Source organism: Melanotaenia boesemani, chromosome 19 (genome assembly GCF_017639745.1).
Source record: "Melanotaenia boesemani isolate fMelBoe1 chromosome 19, fMelBoe1.pri, whole genome shotgun sequence".
NCBI classification, from domain to species: Eukaryota; Metazoa; Chordata; class Actinopteri; order Atheriniformes; family Melanotaeniidae; genus Melanotaenia; species Melanotaenia boesemani.
In genome coordinates, this window is record NC_055700.1 from 13,618,224 (window position 1) to 13,637,479 (window position 19,256).

The 19,256-nt window shown below is 37.0% G+C and overlaps 1 protein-coding gene across 1 annotated transcript in view; it reads right to left on the reverse strand.

Annotated features, from left to right (window-relative positions):
• pappaa (pregnancy-associated plasma protein A, pappalysin 1a) overlaps nt 1-19,256 on the reverse strand; it is a 106,375-nt gene that overhangs the window by 26,910 nt on the left and 60,209 nt on the right. Inside the window, exons 11-17 of the mRNA XM_041970559.1 lie at nt 14,021-14,131; nt 12,748-12,883; nt 12,185-12,398; nt 8,938-9,112; nt 965-1,148; nt 431-632; nt 113-347 (exon numbers count right to left, since the gene is read on the reverse strand). Coding sequence (XP_041826493.1) covers nt 113-347; nt 431-632; nt 965-1,148; nt 8,938-9,112; nt 12,185-12,398; nt 12,748-12,883; nt 14,021-14,131 — 1,257 coding nt within the window. The remainder of the gene's footprint in view (nt 1-112; nt 348-430; nt 633-964; nt 1,149-8,937; nt 9,113-12,184; nt 12,399-12,747; nt 12,884-14,020; nt 14,132-19,256) is intronic.

Below are 19,256 nucleotides of genomic sequence, written 5' to 3' on the forward strand. Positions count from 1 at the left end.
ATGGGTTTCTTGTGAATTTGTGCTATGCAAAGCTGGATGTTATGTTTTACATGCATGACAAAAAGAATATTAGTAAAGTAAGAATAGAAAGAGAGGGAAGAGATGGACAGACCTGCTTGCATGGAGCGTGCAGCAGCCTCACCGTATGGGCAGAGCCTCCTGTGGTGGTGATAGCTGTATTACCAGCAGGATCAGAGCAGTTGAGTCTGCAGACACTGTCAAAGCGAAAGCCATCAGTGCAGTGATAGGAACCGTGGAAGACGGGCGGTGGAGGATCACAAGTCACCGGCTCGCATGCCCTCTCCAGCCAGGTGCCATCCTCTGTGCACTGACGTTTAAATGCACGCCTAAGAGAATATATGGAGATGAGGTCAAGACTTTGTTTTAATTTTTCTACAAAATCTGTAACTTTTTCTATGTTATTCGCTACCTCTTGGGAGTTTTGCTAACATGGTAGCCTGGCTTGCACTTGTACTTGCAGAGTGTGCCAACTTTTAGGCCTGTCTCATTGCAACGCTTTGTCTGCAGCACTGCGTTAGGAACAGGAGGAGGGGCTGGGCAGCGGAGCTCACAAAGAGCTTCAGGGAAGGACCACAGACCATCTTCTAGGCAGGTTAGAGTGTTGTTTGTACCTGGAGAGATGAAGGATAAAGGAATGATAACAAAGAGGTTCAGTGAAGCTGGTTGGTAAATCTAACTCCTGTGACACTGACTTTAAATTATTATCTGTATTATTTGCTCACTTTTCCACGTTGTTGCCTTTCAAGATTGGACGGTATAAGGTATTAAAAGGCATGTTAGGTCACATACAGTATGTGGCATTGGATATTATGTCAAATCAATAATGCTGAAGATTTTTTTTTGTTTTGTTTGTTTTTTTTTTATTTGAAAAAATATATGTATATGTATGCCTCTAAAGATAGCCTGTGACATTTGTCAATACAAGAGGAACTGTGAATCTCACCCAAGAGCTGGGCAGGTTCTTTGCACTTAAAAGTGCTCTTCTTGCCGTAGGTAGTGCCTTCTGGGAAACTGAAATTAGCAGGATGAACATGGTATTTGTCTGGCAGACCACAGTCCACAGGCTCACATGATACCATCTTATTCCACTTCCCATTTGCACATGTTATCGTCACTGAAGAATCAGACTGGAAAATAAGATAAGATATGAGCCAGTGTTAGAGACAGATAGAGACATTTAGATGGTTTTATTGAGGTGTGGACTCTTTGTTAATATAAGCAGACATTTGCACAAGCTTTAATTTGAACACTGATGTGACGGATTGTGCTACACACATCCTATAAATGTTTACCTCATAAACAAGAATTCAGCATTCAATCAGCATGTAACCTAACAAAGCTTGATGGTGCTTAGCTCACTGTATGTCAGTGAGCCTCGCAGGCTACTCAGCAACTCAAGTAACTGCTGATAGCGTTTGTAAGGTCAAGACATGCCACACAGAAAACTGATACCCAACAACTGCACAATCAGCCCTGACCCAAAACAGATTGACTTCAGAGAAACTGTGACAGCTCTGATAAAACACACACACACACACACACACAAACACACTTACAGAGTCAATCCTCCACATTTGTGTGAATTTAACCTTCATCTATAATTTACCCTTTCTGATTTTCTGTGTAGTCGAGACCCTGAAATGGCAGATTTATTTGTAGAAAAGCTTACATTTTTATTATGTTGAGCATGCCACAAAAATTACAATATAGACAAGGACAAACAAAAAGAAACAGGTGAGTGAAAGACAAATAAGATTATATTAAAAAATACTACGAATATGAATGGGCTTTTTAAAAAAGATAACTGATGTGCATTTGGAAAATCAATCTACTGCCCAAGCTGGCTTTTCTTTTCTAAAAGGTGCAAGCAAAATTTAAGAGGTTCTTCTTCTGCTGGGTTTGATACATTTCATTCAGGCAGTTTTAGGAAATATAACTTTTTTGACATAGTTTAGGAAAGTATAGAAAACTTCTCCAGTCATTCTTTTTTTTTTTCTCTTTCTCTCTCTCTCTCTCCTTAACATTTGCTACTAGTCTACAGAGTGCATCCTGTGTGACTGGGCTCTTACATGTTGTTGGAATGTGGTAGGAAACTGGAGAAGCCAGAGGAAATCTACACACAGGGAGAACATGCAAAATCCACAAGAAACAGACTCTGGCAAAGAGTCAAACGGAGCAGTGGTAACACAACAATCCAGAACAAAGACAAGTTCAAGTCTTCTGCACAATATGGGCACAATATAGGAGATTCCTGTTTCCATTATGTTATAACCAAACATGATCTGACAAAAAAGCTTAAATGCCATGTTTCCTATTATTTGTGTGTGTGCTGAGACACTTACACACACAACACTTATCAAGAGTGGTAAGAATATTGTTCTCAGTATGCAAGCAAAGCATTTTTCTGTTATAAGACTGCCTAGAAACAGACTGTGATCAGGAGATTTCCAAAACATTAAAGTTCAAAATCTATTATTTCACCAGAAAAAAATGACCTAATTTTAGCCCAATTTCCTATTAGAAATAGCTCTGATTCCTGTAAATTATTTGGCTTGTGGGATGATATTTGCAAAGATGAGACCAAAATGGGGAGCCACTGTATCATCCAAACCTCAACCGTTTTCATCCCCTTCCATTAAATTGCACCGTGTAATGCAACAGGAATGTTCAAATTGATAGCCAGGCCAAGAAATCTCACAACAAAGCTGTTAAAGCTCAATCATTTTGACTTTTCCTGCTCAGAAAAAAAAAAAAAAAAAGAGAAACCTGTGATTTCACCATCAATTACATTACACGCCTGTTTGGGTAGACTTTAATTACACACATCTTTTTAAAGAGAAGCCAAACTTTAAGGTCGCACAAGCTGGTCTCACTTAACATTACATATCTATTGCTTCATAACCTTCTCTCTTCCCGTGTATAACAATCTTTCATCTTGATCCCATTATATGATACTGAATAACAGTATCAAGTTCCCTCAAAATAAATAAGCTCCTTTCATATTTGGATATTCTACAAAGTACCATATGCATTGCATGTGAGTGCCTTCTGAAAAATAGCTGGGTGAAGAGTTGAATGAGTCAGTCAAAGTGGGAGGTTGTGAACAAAGTCTGCCTGGAAGAAATTTATAAAGCATCTATTAGGTGTTCCGATCCTGACTTTAAACGATGTGCATATCAAAAGTACATATGTGAAACTGTGTATGTGTGGACTGAATTACACCTTCAAACAAGCTTGTGCAAACTGTGGTCAAGTGAATGTGCATAAAACATTAATCTGCACAAGCATGTGTACACACATGCTGTATAGATTTACATACATGAACTGCAGTCTTGTATGTTCCATTATAACTCATACACATACTTTACTTTGTACATGTTATTGTGCTGTATTGTAAATTTTCAAAAAGAAAGAAATGCTTTATGAAAACATGTCTTTAGAAGTTTTTTGAAAATGTATTGGAAATCTCTTTACTGTGATCAGTTGCAGCTTCTTGGCATAAATCATTCTTTAGTTGTATTGACAGTCTGAATATATTTAGTAGCAGGCAGGAGTAGCAAACTGGATGGATTGGAATAACTAAGAAACAACACCAGCATCTAAATCCCAGCATTAGAGTGAAAAGTGAATTAAGTAATGTAGGCATATCTCCAAAATCTGGTACTGGTGTCCATAGTTAGACATTGTTAGATAGGAATGTCAAGCTAACCCTAACGTTTGCTGTCGTGTTGGGAAGAGTCCATGTGATGTGACAGAAAATACAACCTGTGACAAATATTTTGTAACATCTACATATAACTTTTTAAAATTTTAATCTCAAGCCCATATTTTCTGCTTCCTAGCCCAAATCATTTGCGAGTGAAGTAGAAACACGAACAGACCGTTGAGTTTGACAGATCTTAAACTTTGCATCTTAAACATGGGAATCAGAAGTCTAACACCCCCACCCACACACTCCAATGTCCTTCAGCATCAAGGTCATGACATAGAAAGATCTAGAAGACATTGAACAATCATGTGTTGAGAAGTAAACTGCAGGTAAACAAGTGAGGTAACAGGCATTTTAGATTTTTGAATATTTATTCTACAACATTTAATGCTTTGGACCAACATTAACATTAGAGATTATTTCACGGCGTGGAATTGGTGTCCCATAATTTATACTGCCATCCAAATGCTAAAAGCAAGCCATAAAGCACAAAGAGACACTGTAGACCTCTGCTACAAAATGGATCTGATGTTTAGTTCAGGGACATTCTTTAAAACAATATTTAAAGCTCTGAGTCACCCCTGTGGACTTTGGTCTTAATAATAGTGAGAAGCTTGCACCTGCCAAGAAACTGAGTAAACTGGGTTTTTTGTAGTTGACAAATAACACAACAAGTACTCTAACAGAGGCTCAGAAGTCTTCTAAAGGGAGGGGAGAACCTGGCAGGTATCATAACGGTAGCATTATGCTGTGGGACTGCCTCTCAATTAGTAAACAAGGACATTGGTCAGACATAAGGGAATGATCAATGTAGCAAAAACAGAGAGATCCTGAAGAAAATCTGTTCTAAAGGAGATTTGAATTTAAACTGGATCTCCAGCTAAAAATCCAGTATAGCAATTGCCAGAAACATAACACAAAAACAATGCTGGAGTGGCATCAGCACTAAGTCAAGCACATCAGTGCAGAAAATTGAAGATGGCCGTTTACAGATGTTTCCCATTCAATTTGAAGTTGAGAGGATCTAGCATGAGGAATGGGACAAACTATCAATATCCTAGGGTACAAAACATGTAGAGATCTATCATAGAGGACTTAAGCTGTAATTGCAGCGAAGGTAATGAACTGAGGGTTTTGTAAATAAGAGATTTTAGCTTTTGATCCCCATAACCAAGAAGGTTTTTGTGGCTAGTGGAGTTAGTTCTTTTGTTTAGTTGTTCCGTAGGTTTGTATGAAACTTCTGGTTGAGGTACTGCATGCCAGTGCAATGTCATTGCCAACCTGTTTATTTTATTTTATTTTATTTTATTTTATGTAACCGTGGACAAGTTGGGCCATCATTAAATTTTTAGTGAGGATTGATGATAAATAGATAGTTTAATTAATTCCATGTGAATTCAGCTGTATGTGATGCTGTGAATTCTTGAACGTAAACTTGCTGTGGTGTTTTCCTTTACAAAAAAGAAAAAAATAATTTTAATAAAACAATTTTAGCAACATTTGACATGTCTGTCTTATTAAAGACAAACAGATTTACCAATAAATTAAATTAAAAACTGACACCCTCTTGCTTTAACATGAGTTTTCCTACATTTGGATGTTACATAGATTCAAAAAAGTGTGTAAAAGCATAGTAGGGTAGTAGGGTGTAATAGCACACACTAACATTGATTGGAAGACTTATTTAGCATGCATGTGCACAGTACAATTTATAACGGTCTAGTCTTCATTTAAAAGCTCTTACAAAACAGTTTCCTGGGACAAAATACTTTACTACGAAGCAAAAGTTTTATTTGGCTAGCTTCACACATAATTCTGGAAAAGAAAGTGCTCAGAACAGTAGCACGTTACTGTGAATCTAACAGCATCCAGAAACAGACCTGCTTCCAAGTATGTCTGTGCAGATTGTCAGTTATCCAGGTCATAGTAATCCTGTGTGCTTAAGGAGAAGACAACTCCCAAGAACCATAAAAAGTTTTACTTCTTTCTTTTTTCATTTTCTTTCAATCTGGATTTCAAATCATTTCATATGTAAAAAACACAATCAGAGTTATTGTTTTGAGGAGAGTGTACAGAATATGTTAATAGAAGTGCATAAATGTTCCAATGTAAGTCAAAATAAACTTACACATGCTTTATATGCAGACATAGTATACTGATATGAGCTGCAGTTTGATTACTCTTCACTAAAGAGGAGCAGACGAAAAGTTGTATCACATTTGGGTCCATTTGGTAAAAGCCATGCATAGTACCAGTTTGCGATTTAAGAACTAAACTTTCAATTAAGTTTCACTCTTAGTCACCGGAGTTGTACTTACAAGTTTCTGACAGCATAATGCAGTTATTCTAGACCGCATTATGCTTTCATAAGCATACTGAGGGTACAAATTTCTTCATTTAGAATTAGCTGCATTAACTGAAAAAGGGGGTAGAGTCATTAGAAAAATGATTCTAAGAAAAACATCTGTATTTAGGAGCTCACAAAGCAGCATCTTTGAAGAAAATTACGTAAAAAGAATAACACGTCTTTATGAGTCATAATTGCTACTTCCTTCATATCAGCAATACCATCAGAACTTACAAGAGGCTAACTTGGGACTATTAGGTGTGCAATCATTTTTGTAATTATTTAATGCTTTAAGGGGGACTTTCAATGAGTGCCAGGTATAGAATGGTGTTTTGGTGGGTTTATTCTAATCTAGATGGGGTGGATGGAGGTTGAGCTTGTACAGCACGTAAAAGGAAAAGCCCTGTGTGAAAAAGATGACCAGCACCAGCACTCAGTGTCCCTTACCACTTCAAAGAGCAAGAAAGATAGGGGGAAATGCAGGGCAATAAAAAACACATACACAAATCAAGCATGAGAGGGGAAAAGATTTGTTCTGAAGATAACATCTGAGAAGGTGGTGTTCCCAGAACCACTTTGACATCACTGAAACAAGAATGTAATTGGCTAATGAAAGGAAACAAGATTGTGCTTCATGCTGCACTTTTCAACCTTAGTGTGGAAGTGTGTGTTTGAGTCTGTAAGGACTAGTATGACTGAAAGAAGAAAGATATAAATAAAGAGCCAAATGAATCTGTTGTTTTTAATTTTTTTCAGCTTAATGTCAAAGTTTTTTGCCCTTTTTACTAGAACTGACAAATAAAGCATGCTCATTTCTTGAGTAGGAACCCCAACTACTATGACTTGTATTGCTTATATTATTGTTTGCATTTGCTATAGTTTTTAAAAATAACATAAGGAACTAATCCTTTTGCTCATTGGCTGTTCTGGTCTTAACATGAGATAAACATGACAACTGTTAAGAGTTCAGGGCTATGTCTGAGTTTATGCAGACTTCTCTTCACCCGTTAACCACCAATCCACAAATGCTCAGGACAGGAGATTAAACTGAAGAGATGATTCGATGTGAGCTGCTGGTTACTTTAGCAAGGCCATTTTTTATCAACATGATTACTAATGTGGATTATAATTGGAATGCACTGGACCATAACTAAAAATGCCTTGTGGTGACTTTTGCTGTCATTTCAATAAAACTGAATTTAGCTGAATTTTCAGTTTGACATGTATACCTGGAGAAACTAGGCTGTTTTTTTTTTCTAATTTGATTAGTAGAATTTGTAAAATTTCTTTGCAGTTGATAAGTTGCAAGATCATAGCCGCAAGTTGATAACAACTTACATAAACTAGAATTGTTCCGTTTATCAGCATGAAATGTGATGCCTTGAAATACTTGCTTTGCCACAATGCAAAGGTAATGAAGAACTCATAACTTACAAAAAAAAATAAAAAATAAGGCAGCTGCCATGATCTTGTGTCAGAAACTTACATAGAATACATACGTCAATGTTCAAAACTTTATTCATTCAAATCAACTGCAGCATGCTAACTTATACTACCGAGAATGACCACACACTCTCTGGTTCAGTGAATGTATACACAAAGTTATTCATAAATAACAAGTCTTCTAAATACCTTTGAACTGTCCATCATCATTTGTAGCAAACATTTAAAGTAAATATATATATAAATATATATATATATATATATATATATATATATATATATACATATATATATTTGGCTTTGCTCTGCTTCCTTTTCCATCTCTCCTGCCCCCTTTGCTCCATTTTCCCTGTGCTTTCCTGCGTCACCCTTTCTGAAAAGCATAATTTATCACAAATTGACCTGACATTGGCGAATAGCCACATGGTACACTGTCAATCAAAATCTAATGCAATTAGAAAAGGTACAGACTCAAAGAAGATCTACTTCAGGTATGTGATTGTATTTTATGGGGGGTGTGTACTAATAGATTTTTCTACAGACAGCTTTACAAAGCCTTGGAGAAGCATAAAGTGTTTATATGGTCTTTACAGCAGCCTGGCTTAATTCAAAAGGTTTACAGTGTCGTGTCAACTACCCTATTTGTTTGTTTCCTTGTGATGCACATATACCTTTGTGTGAACTCCATCTGCATCTGTATTCAGCTGTTTGTGTTTTGCATCTATGTGGAGGCATTTAATATGTGCCATTTTGTGGTAGCAAATCTTTGCTCTTTAACAGAGAAAATGAGCAAGGATGGAGAGAGAGAGAGAGAGAGAGAGAGAGAGAGAGAGAGAGAGAGAGAGAGACACAGAGAGAGAGAGAGAGCAGACACTATGCTATGATGTCATCGTCCCAGTGGAGTAGCAATACAAAGTGACTGTTTGAGGTGATGGCGCAGCATGCTCAGCAAGAGACTAAACACTTTTATGTCTGTGCTTGTAGAGAATGAGTGTGCATGGGTGTGTGTGCATACTAGCATGTGTCCAGTGTTTGTAAATGCGTAGCAAGCTAGCAAGAGAAGAAGACTGAGGCGCTGCTTCTCAGTGCAGCACTGATCTACCTGGATGTTTATGTCATTCTCCCTGGAGGGTAGCCGTGCCAAGCCTAGTTTTTGCAGGTGACAAAACATGTGCAGAGATGGAGAGCAAAGTGAGAGGAGGCTTGTTTGCACCTTTGCTTTGTGGCCATCTGTGCTGAAGTTGGTAACAGTGCATGCTCATGTGTGCATTCACAAATTCATGTTTGCATGCATGCTCCATGTACTGCAGAAATTCTTTTACACTCAAGTGTTTGCATGTGTAGATTCATGCACTTCTGTGCCTCTTTGTGTACTGAGCTGCATATGTGTGTGCAGTGTGTTGGTGTGTGCGTTCACCTGGCTTTTGACAATGTCATCATCCTGGTTGACTTGCAGGACATATCCAGAGTTGCAGGAGATGGTGCAGCGGTCTCCGTTGTAGAAGTGGCGGCCAGGGCTACTGCACTTTAGCTCTGCATTGCGGATTAGGGGTTTCTGGCAGTCAATGGCTTCGCACGAATAATGTACACAACTGTGAGAGATTGTGTGCATGTGTGGGCAGGTGGTGGGGTGAGTAAAAAAAAAGCAAGTGTAGCAGAGAAGAGAGAAAAACAAAACAAAAAGAAACTTACAACCATGTTTTAAGTCAACCACCATTAATTTTGTTAATAAAACAACACTGCAGTCTTAAAAATGGAAGCAGTCACGTTTGTTCACAAACAGACAAACTACGCATTAAGCCAACCACATCCATCCATCAATGACTGCCTAACATATCAAATCAATTAACCACATGGAGAAAAGATTGCCATATGTGCACGAAAGGGGTGTCTGTATGCACATAGCTTGTGAATTAGGAGCAACGGGATAGATTATGTGTAGGCTACAATGACAGAGTTTGGCCTCAGCTCTATGTAAGCCTGATGGAGAAGGCATTTAATGTTCCTGGAATGCTTGGATGCCCAAGGCACCTTTTTACAACAGCCCACATTCTACAGTATAGGGTTCCCTTATGAAGCCAAGGGAGAAAGAGGCAGAAAAAGGAAGTGGGGAAAGGTATTGGGGGCACAGAAAGAGAGAGGATGTAAGAAAATACATGTCTGGAGAAACATTGTTAAACTCACTCCTGCAAGAGTGGAAAGTTTTCTTGTCATCCAGTTGTTATTATACTTCACTTTCTTTGATTTTTCTCCTGGATAAATAATGATGCTAACCATCTTTATACGTGGACTATGCCCCTAATTTGCTTCTTTGCCCTTGCATCCTCACCCTAACCACAAATCAGAACAGGTGAAGGCTGTTTAAAAAGCATATGAGAAGCATTTCCTTGCATAGACTCTTTGAGGACAAACTAGTGAAGCCTAGAAGCCTCCTCTGTGGACACTTTGGCTTTGAACAAAATCTCTTTGTGGTTTCCTGCTAGTCACTCTGGAATTTACGACATAAATTACAATTAACTACCTGGAAAACTATTCTCCTCCCCTACAAATGAGAATACAGAGCAAGAGAATATACTACATAGGAGAATTAAACAATTAAAATAAACAGAAATGAGAGCAGAGCACAAGCCTTTTGCATATCACTTGTATGCTCAGAATCAATATGAATAAATCATACTTAAAGCAGGAAAAGTTGATATCTGAAGATAAAAAAGTAAATTAGTAGACTAAGCAATAGCACAAAAAAACAAAACAAAAAACAAAACAAACAAACAAAAAAACAAAAAGGAAAACATACATGTGCATATACTTGCAGACAAGCATGGAACATAAAACTGAGTCATGTTAATAGATCCTGTTTTTAACAACACAGGGCAAAAGGGATGTGGTGTTTAGTGGAGGCATAAGCATTACGGGAAATTTGCTTCTCAGCCCAGGAGAATGAGAGAAGGAAAGTGGAAGCTGGAGGCACAAAAAGGGGAGTATTAAGGAGTAGGGGATTGCAGTTAAGGGGAAAGGAGGAAGATGTGAAAGTAAGGGATGGGAAGACAGCAGGGGATAAACGGCTGTGTTGATGGTGGGGAGAAGGGGAGATGTGGAAAAGCATGGGAAGCAGATGGGAAATGTAAGAAGTGTAGATAGACAAAAGTAAAATGAAGAGGGTAGTAATTTGGAAATGGAATTAAAAGGCAGATGATGGATTGGAGTTGATCAAGTAATAGAACCAAATTAATGGCATGAATAAAGAGATGAGGAGACTAGACCTGGATTCACTACCGCACTAATGTTGTAAGGGTGCATTATCAGACTGCAATACTACTGAGGATCACTCATTCTTAAAATAAGTTGGCATGCGGTTGACTTGCCATCATATACGCATAATGGTTTCCAAAAAGTCTTTGGAAACAAGATAAAGTGGAGAGACTTTGAAAGAAGGAAAAGTCAGCAAGAATGCTTTGAGAAAGCATCTATGTATGAGTGTGCAATAAAAATCAGTTTCCTGGCTGATACGGATAGCCAGCACTTTTAATCTATTTAGGTGCTGTTGGATGCCTCACTGGCATACAACAAAAGCCACAAACAGCTCTATCTCTCCAGACAGAACCACGGACCATCCTTTTTTGTGCATTGTGTAGTTTAATAGTTTATTACTTGTGGAGAGTAGTGGGAGCATCACTCCTATGAAGCATCACATGCATGACAGTGGTGTATAAATTGGTAAATTGGGACTCTGCATGTGTGATTGTGAGTGGTCTGGTTTCCATATGTTTCGATGAGAAAAACCTACTGCAAATGGTGAACACTAAATGAGAAATAATAATTTAGGTGGTTTTGTCAGCAATTCTCGACTTTGGTGACAGTCGTGAGCTTTTAACTGGAAGGTAACCATCTTCATTTTCCTCATTTCCTACATATGCTGTGTTTCCATCTGTTACGAATCATTGTGTAATGCACACAGTAAAATGTTCAGATTGGAAACATTGCTTCACACAAGGCATCACCTTTGATGTCTGATTGACAAGACATTTATTTAACTAACCAGCCAGAGCCCACAAACAGGAGGAGAAATGCATTCATTTGGTTGGATTTTTCAAGGAAAAGTTATTTTCATGCAGTTTGCGCTTCAGCCAAACTAAAATCATGACTGTAAACAAGATTTACTGCTTGAGGCAGAGCACCAGGTCTGTTGTAGGAAATATGTGGAGCATAGCAGCAGGTTCAGAATAATTGTAAATTTTCTGTGACATTTTACTTGTTACCTTCATTGTTTTGCAGTTATAGCTGTACATCTGGGAGATATTGAAAAGCTGTTTGGCACCATTAATTAACACCCCTTATTACACTATTACATGGCAATAGTTAGATTTAGTCTTCTACAGTCAAGTCAAGTCAAAAATGAGTGATTGTGGGGTACATGAATAAACAATAAAATATAGATCCTGGGCATAAGGTTGTTTTATTAAATGCATTTTCTATTTGTGAATCACAAGCAAGTACAATATGTCCCCTCTATGATCTTCAATGCCATATAAATAATTAATGAAATGATCAGTGGTTGAGGTTATGTATAGCTTTATAAACATGGAAATGGTAAAATTCTGATTCTGATGTGTGTTACGATGCAGCATAATCATCTGCAACAGTGTTCCCTTTTTTAGCCTCACCTCTGTCCAGTGGGATCGTAGATTTCATTACTCTGGCAACCACTTATTGTGATGGGGTCGAAAGACTGGAAAGATCGCAGGCCTACACCAGAGATGGCCACAAGGCGAGAGGAAAACATGACCAGGATAGCCTTGGTGTGGTAAAAGGCCACTGACAGGTCGTGGCTCACGGGGATCACCAAAGGGTTAGTGCGGCAGCTCAGACGCCACTCACCTGTGGAGAGGATATTAGGGGCCCAAGAGCCAAAGACAAAACAAAAGAGCTCACTGAGACTAAAGCAGGGGACAGAAGCAGGTTTAATCCATCCCTGAAGAGAAGTGGGGAAAGGAAAAAAAAAATGTTGGAAGTGATGACTAAATAGCATGCTGGTGTTGGAGGAGTGACAGTGTTCTAATTAAGACACTGGCAAGAAGTGAAAGGGGGATGTCAGTGACACACACTGAGAGGTGCTTCATTCTGTATGATGAATGAGTTCAGCTTTCCACTAGGTCATATTTCGCAGTCTGACACCAAAAGTGAATGAAGTGGGTTGAAGTTTGAAAGTACATAAGACATTACTCACCAAGACTATGGATACCCTCCTTGGTGTCCACCAGCTGAACCGTTATATTGCACTGTGTTGCATCAAGGAAGGCAGTCCCATCAGCAGCCAGGTGTATGATTACCGCTGCTGCCACCATGGGATGAGAAAAGTGGGCCTAAAAGAAAAAAGTATAGAACAAGGTGCAATTATGCAGATATTTATCTCAGCTGCCTCTGCAGCTGCTCATTTGTTTCTGCTTGGATTGTTTTAGTCTATATTATATTTTATTGACCTTTGCTAGATAAGAGTGACAATGTATTGGAGAGAACTTTGGCTTAATGATGGTATAAAGTGAGGAAATTAGATCTATAAGATCTATAATTCTGTAATATTGCCAGTAGTTGTAAATGTACATCAGAACTTACAAGAGATCAAATCTCTTCTAGGCACTGACTATTTGAAAACATGTCATAATAGATAGAAGTGACAGGGGCTCTCATTCCCTGAAAGTAAACCTGACTGGACGACAACTTTTACTTCTGAATTTTTCCAGATGAACAAGATTTCTCATTCAGAATATTTTCCAAATAAAATGAAAGAAATTAAATTTAAAAAGTTTTTCTTAAAACACTTAACTTAGATCAACAAGGTCGTTTAAACATTTTGGAAGTTTCCACAGACAGTAAGTCCTCATTAAACCGTCTTTATTCATAGAAAATGGGCTAAACTTCAAATGCATGTTTCATGCAGTGCAGAGCTAAGAGAATATATAGCACAGCTTCTTACTCAGGTAGTGAATAAGAGGCCTAGAAATCATGGCTTTTGTTGATACCTTAAAGGAGAAAATTCTTTCATTGCACCATGTGTGACAACTTATTTAGTTCATGACGCATCTTCTAACATATTACCAAAGTTGATTTTCTATGGAGGGAACCTATAAATACACTAAATGTCAGGCTTTTCTTTTCCATTACTGAATATTTTAACTGCCGGTGGCAGTGTTTTTTTTTTTTGTTTTTTTTTTTATGAAAAAGGAAAATAAAAATCAACTTGTTTTTCCAATTATGTTCAGAAAATTAAAACAGAAAAAAAACACCTGCTGAGATTTTTCATTTTTATTTAGTAGTGAAAACAGAAAAAATGGAGTAGTTTTTCCCATTTTTTCATTTTTTAAGGAAAAAATAAACTGCCTGAACATACACTGACCATGAAGCTTAACCAGGTTTGATTTAACTGTAGTACTGTCACATATCCTAAAATGCGTATTTTTTCAGGTACAATCTGAGCTATGTTTCATGGATGTTTGTCTTACCCTCAGCCAGTAGGTAGAATATCCCCATTGTGACCGATCAGCCTCACGACAGGGGAACCAGGCATACTGGGACACTCCATCAGATAAATCAAAGATCTTGGACTGACATGTCTAGGAAAATATAAAAGAAAGACAAAGAAATTTGTTTGGTTGTTTTCTGCATCCTCAAACCTTCTAAAGGTCTCTGACATGGGAATTTATGTTTTTAGTTATTCAAAATGCTTTCATTTAACCTGAACAGTGTTTCTTAGAAAATATTTTCTTTTCTCAACTCATCTGTCATCACAGTAAACCTGAGCAAATTGTAGAACGTGGCAAGTTGAGGAGACAATATTTACGATTCCATGGAAAATCTTAAATTGGGTTACAGTCTCGGTCCTTTGACAATGCTGTGATCCGTGCTTTTCCACGTGTCAGCAGTTTAAACGGCAGCTTGTACTGACGCAAAGCTTCAGGACTGTTTGTCAGTGTCTTTTCAACAAAACTGCTCTCTATCCTTCATCTCTCACATCTTTGATGTAGTCTATGTTTTATGTACTTCATGAATGTCTAAATGTAATTTTCTTACCAACTCCTGTGTTAAGCCCTGTCAGGGCCTGTCAACTATAAGCTACTGAAGGATAATTGTAATTCTTCTAAGTACCTAAATTCTATTACAAACACAGGTCAACAAATTTAGTTTTTTTTTCTTTTAACAAGTGTTTCAATTAATAAAATACACTGAATATATTTGAATTTGTTTTTATTAAAGTCTTTAGATTGCTGACATTGGGTAAACTGTCAGATTTATAAAGTAGAAGATGACGTGATTTGGAAGAATAAAAAAAAGGACGTTCATAACACAGTTACCATGTATCCACCTGCAGCCATGTAGTCTCTCAGCTCCACCTTAATGGAGGAAGTCAGTGATTTGCTGGTCTGAACTATTTTGTGTTGCTATACCCTTCGGAATACATATTTCTAGGCAAACCAAATTCATATTACCTCTGTTAAATGCCAACAGTAACATGTAAATTTATCGTGAAATTTTCCCAGGCTGCTTCATCTCACATTAAAAGTCATGGTCATGCAGTAGAAAGATTTGGTCACAGTCTAATTATACCATTCACACACTTTATTAACTCATAGCCACAAGTTATTAATCTTATGGCCACACAGTACTAACTTGCAGCTATGCATCACTATATTGTGGCCATGCAATAATATTTTTCCGCCAATATCACCAGCAGGGCTCCACACTGATTAAACTCAAACTTGTATACTTTATTTAACAGGGTAATATACGACTTTAAGAAACCACTGGGTGTTGCACTTGAGCAGCAACAACTCGGATGAAAAACAAATAGCCAAAACCAAAAGTAAATTGTGTACGGCTGTTTAAATAGCATAGAGATAACCTGAAAAAAAAAAAAAAATGAAATACTAATTCTGATCTGTACCGCTCTTTGTGGGAGAATAAAGAATTGTACATAATTGCTGCTGCCGTTGTAATACTGTGCAAAATTAATTTCTTGGACTCTAAAATTGGATTAATAGATATGTCCTGATGAAATGTAAACACATATATCTATCTGATAATGAAGCTTGAAGGCTTTCAGTGTGTTTTCTGTTATGCATGAAGCACAATGTAAACAGAGTCTCTTATGGAATATCTCTATGGTATATTTACGGTAAACAACTTCATTGCACTTTTGAGTAATTTATGGGTACCAACATTGTCTCTACCAGGGGAGGCTACTAGGCCTTATCTTGCTAAACAAAAAACAAAGATGCAATGTGCAGGTTTATAATGTATAAAGCCACAATCCACACTGAGTTATGGCCACCTCACTATCAAGAAAGGAAATATTTAATAACCTTTAAAGAAAATCTTACATTAAAATGTTATTTTATAACCTGAGCAACAGTGACAAAACGCAGTACATTATTATGATGTTAATGGGTTTATTTAACATTAACTCATCTCGACAATGTCTTATCAAGAATTTTTTACACAATCTCAAGGCTATTCATGAACTTTTCTATTTTTATGAAACAAAAAAATATAAATAAATACAAATGATATTTCACAAGCTGTAATGAAATTTGTGTTGTTTTTTTTTTTTTGTTTGTTTGTTTTTTACACTTTTAAAAGGAAATTAACTTTGCTTCAGGTGGTTGGAGGGTATCAAGGTGGTAGTTACTACATAACCAATGAGTTTGAGTCCCTGATTCAGTTAATGTTCCATTTAATTGTGGTTTAAATTTTGTTTTGGGTCAGTAATTGCATAGGGTGTATGCACCTAAACCACATGGATAAGAGAAATAATTAAATGCTATTTGGTTAAAAACAGGTAAACAGAAATAAATGGTAAGTTACAGGCTTTATAAAATAAGTGGGCAGAGTTAAAGAATCACTGTGGCTGTTCTTAAAAAGATTGCACTCGCTTTACAAAAAGAAAAGTGCAGGTTTAACCTCTGTCTGTTTTGGTTTACTTTAGAAATCAGGTGTCTCAGCAAAACGTTATTTGTTCTGTCATGAAATCACGTTGGGCTTTTCCATGAGTTACGTGTCTTGATTCATGTGGAGTAACCAGTTAGACCAGTAGAACTGCTTCATTGCAGTCACAGATGATCTAAATTAAGAATAAAGGATTTTGGCTCTGTATTTGGCTCGACAGCAAGAAAAGATATATTATAAAAATGTTGTTGGTGTAAATTTAAAAAATTGGCAATACAGTCTTTACACTGACCCTTAGCCAGCTGTGAATAGCTAAGAAAGAAATTAGATATTATTGTTATTTTTTTTAAATGACTTTTTTTTTTTACCACTTTACCTTGTTACATTCTAATAAGAACTTGCTGTTTTTTATTTCTGACTAATGTTCAATGGAAAACACCACAGTATACAATTTTCTTGCCTCCTGATTGGACAGAAATCATACTTGGTTAAGCCTATGGTTTTAAAATATCCATGAGTAGGATTAAAATACATTTTTTTGAGAATGCAACCACCACAATTATGGACACTCAGCTTTGCACATAAGGTTGCCTTACTTATGTGCAAACCCAATAAAACATTTTTATTTCCTGATAGGGTTTAGGCAAAAACTTAAATGCATTCATTTTACTATTTGACCTCCACCTTGATAGACACTATTTTTACAATTTGCATGTCACAACAACTAGACAGTGCATTTCTTCAAATGGTAAATAAGGTGCAGATGAATAACATCTAGATGGGAGAAAGATATGACATGAATGGAAAGGAAACCAGAGGAATTGAGACCATAAGAATAAGTTATATTACTCTTAAAGTTCTTTAAAAGTAAAATTACAAAATATTAATTCAAGGCTGATATCAAGTGATCATGCCAAAATCACCTCATTAGTGTGGCTTTGGTAACAAGGAGAAAATCCAGGAACCTCCTGTGGGATTTGTGTCAACTCATTAGAATTGCAAACTCTGCTTGGAAAACTGTGGTGTGAAACAGAGACAGGAGGGATATTGAGAAAACAGGAATGTGAGAATGTCAGAATTCATTAGAAGTGATAATGAGGAAAAGTAGCAGAGAGACAAAAAATATATATGATAGACTGTAAAAGAATATTGAGCAATACATACACACAGATAGAAAAGAGAGAGGACACACACCCAAGGACGGTGAGTTTTGCCTGATCCCCTGAGCTAGTGAAATAAGACACCAGTAACGTGAGAGTTTTGCTAGAGAGGCTACTGTAAGATCCTGTCACCGTGGAAAACTGCCCAGACCAGCTATATGTCCATATATCTGTCCCCTGAATCTGTTGACGTGACCTTTCTTCTCAAAGCTGAAGTGGCAGAAATGAGAAGTGCAGGTGACTAAACCACCTAAGAAAAGCTGCCGTGAGATTTTTGGTGTCATTTGGGAGCCATTGCCTAGATCAGCCAATCCACCAAATATCAATATCATAATATATATATATATATATATATATATATATACATATACATATACATATGAAGATACTGCGCAGAACCCTCAAGCTCCCAGGCCTCTGGTAGAGGACACAAGCTTGGATGGATGAGACGGCCCACAGAGGGCTAGGGGACGTTTTTTTTGTTTTTTTGTTTTTTTTTAAGACATATATATATATATATATATATAGACAGTATATATATAAATATATGTCAATTTGTCATGAAAACCAGTGTATGTTATCTTGGGGGTCGTGGCTCTAAAAGGTTGAGAATGACAGGTCTAAGTCAACATTCTGATTATCCTTCAAGGTTTTATGAAAGCACATTTTTCAGGTCAGTTACTAGAAAATGCAGCACTTGGCTAAAAGCAAAAAGATGAAAAGAAAAAAATCTCTAGGAAGTGCATTGTTTTCCAGCATTATTGTAATTTACTTTAATCCTATCAGGGCAAAAAGATAAACCACTATATTCCCTCCCAGACCATATGAGTTTATTATTTAATATGATTTATTGTCGCTAGAGAACCTGTTTCTAAAGCTCACCTTTTACTAGCAAAACAAAAAACAAAACCACTTCCAGGTCTAAAGTAGTGATTGTTTCATGTCATTACTGTTGGCACTAGCAAGATTTCTGTAGCACCCCTCCTCTTTTTTATCCTTTCCTAGCCTAGAGCAAACATCCCCCTCCTCACAAAACATCACACCAGTGGGAGGTAATTCACATGTGACCCCCACGTCTCATTACACTTCCTTTTAACCAGGGCTGGAATAACAGCAATCTAAATAAATTTGCTATCGATTTGATGCTGTCATTGAAAATGTAACAGCCAGCAATACACTTTAGCATCCATCAAGTACTCAACCAAGCATGAATACTTCACTTCCACACTGTCAAACTCTATTTGCTTATCTGGCTGTGTACTTGTTTAACTTACCATGTACCACAGGCTTTAATTAGTTGTAATTAAAGCATTGATCCTTATGTCTAAGCCTATTACAAACTAACCTTCCTTTATCTTTAAAATCCTTAAGAAGGTTGCCTTAAAATAACTAACTTTCCTTTTGCAGTAAACTCTTGGTTGTTTTTATTATTTTTTTTTTATAAATTTCAGTCTGGAGTTGGAGTACAAATAACCTCCTTGTCTCTGTGCTGGTCCTTAAACTAAACTGGAATTTAACATTGGGATTAAGGGAACTGCTTTAGTCTGGTTTGAGTAATTTTTATCTGAATCCAGTTTGTATTTAAATGATGTATCCTTCACCACAGAGCTATTCATGATTTTTACAGGCTTCTAGA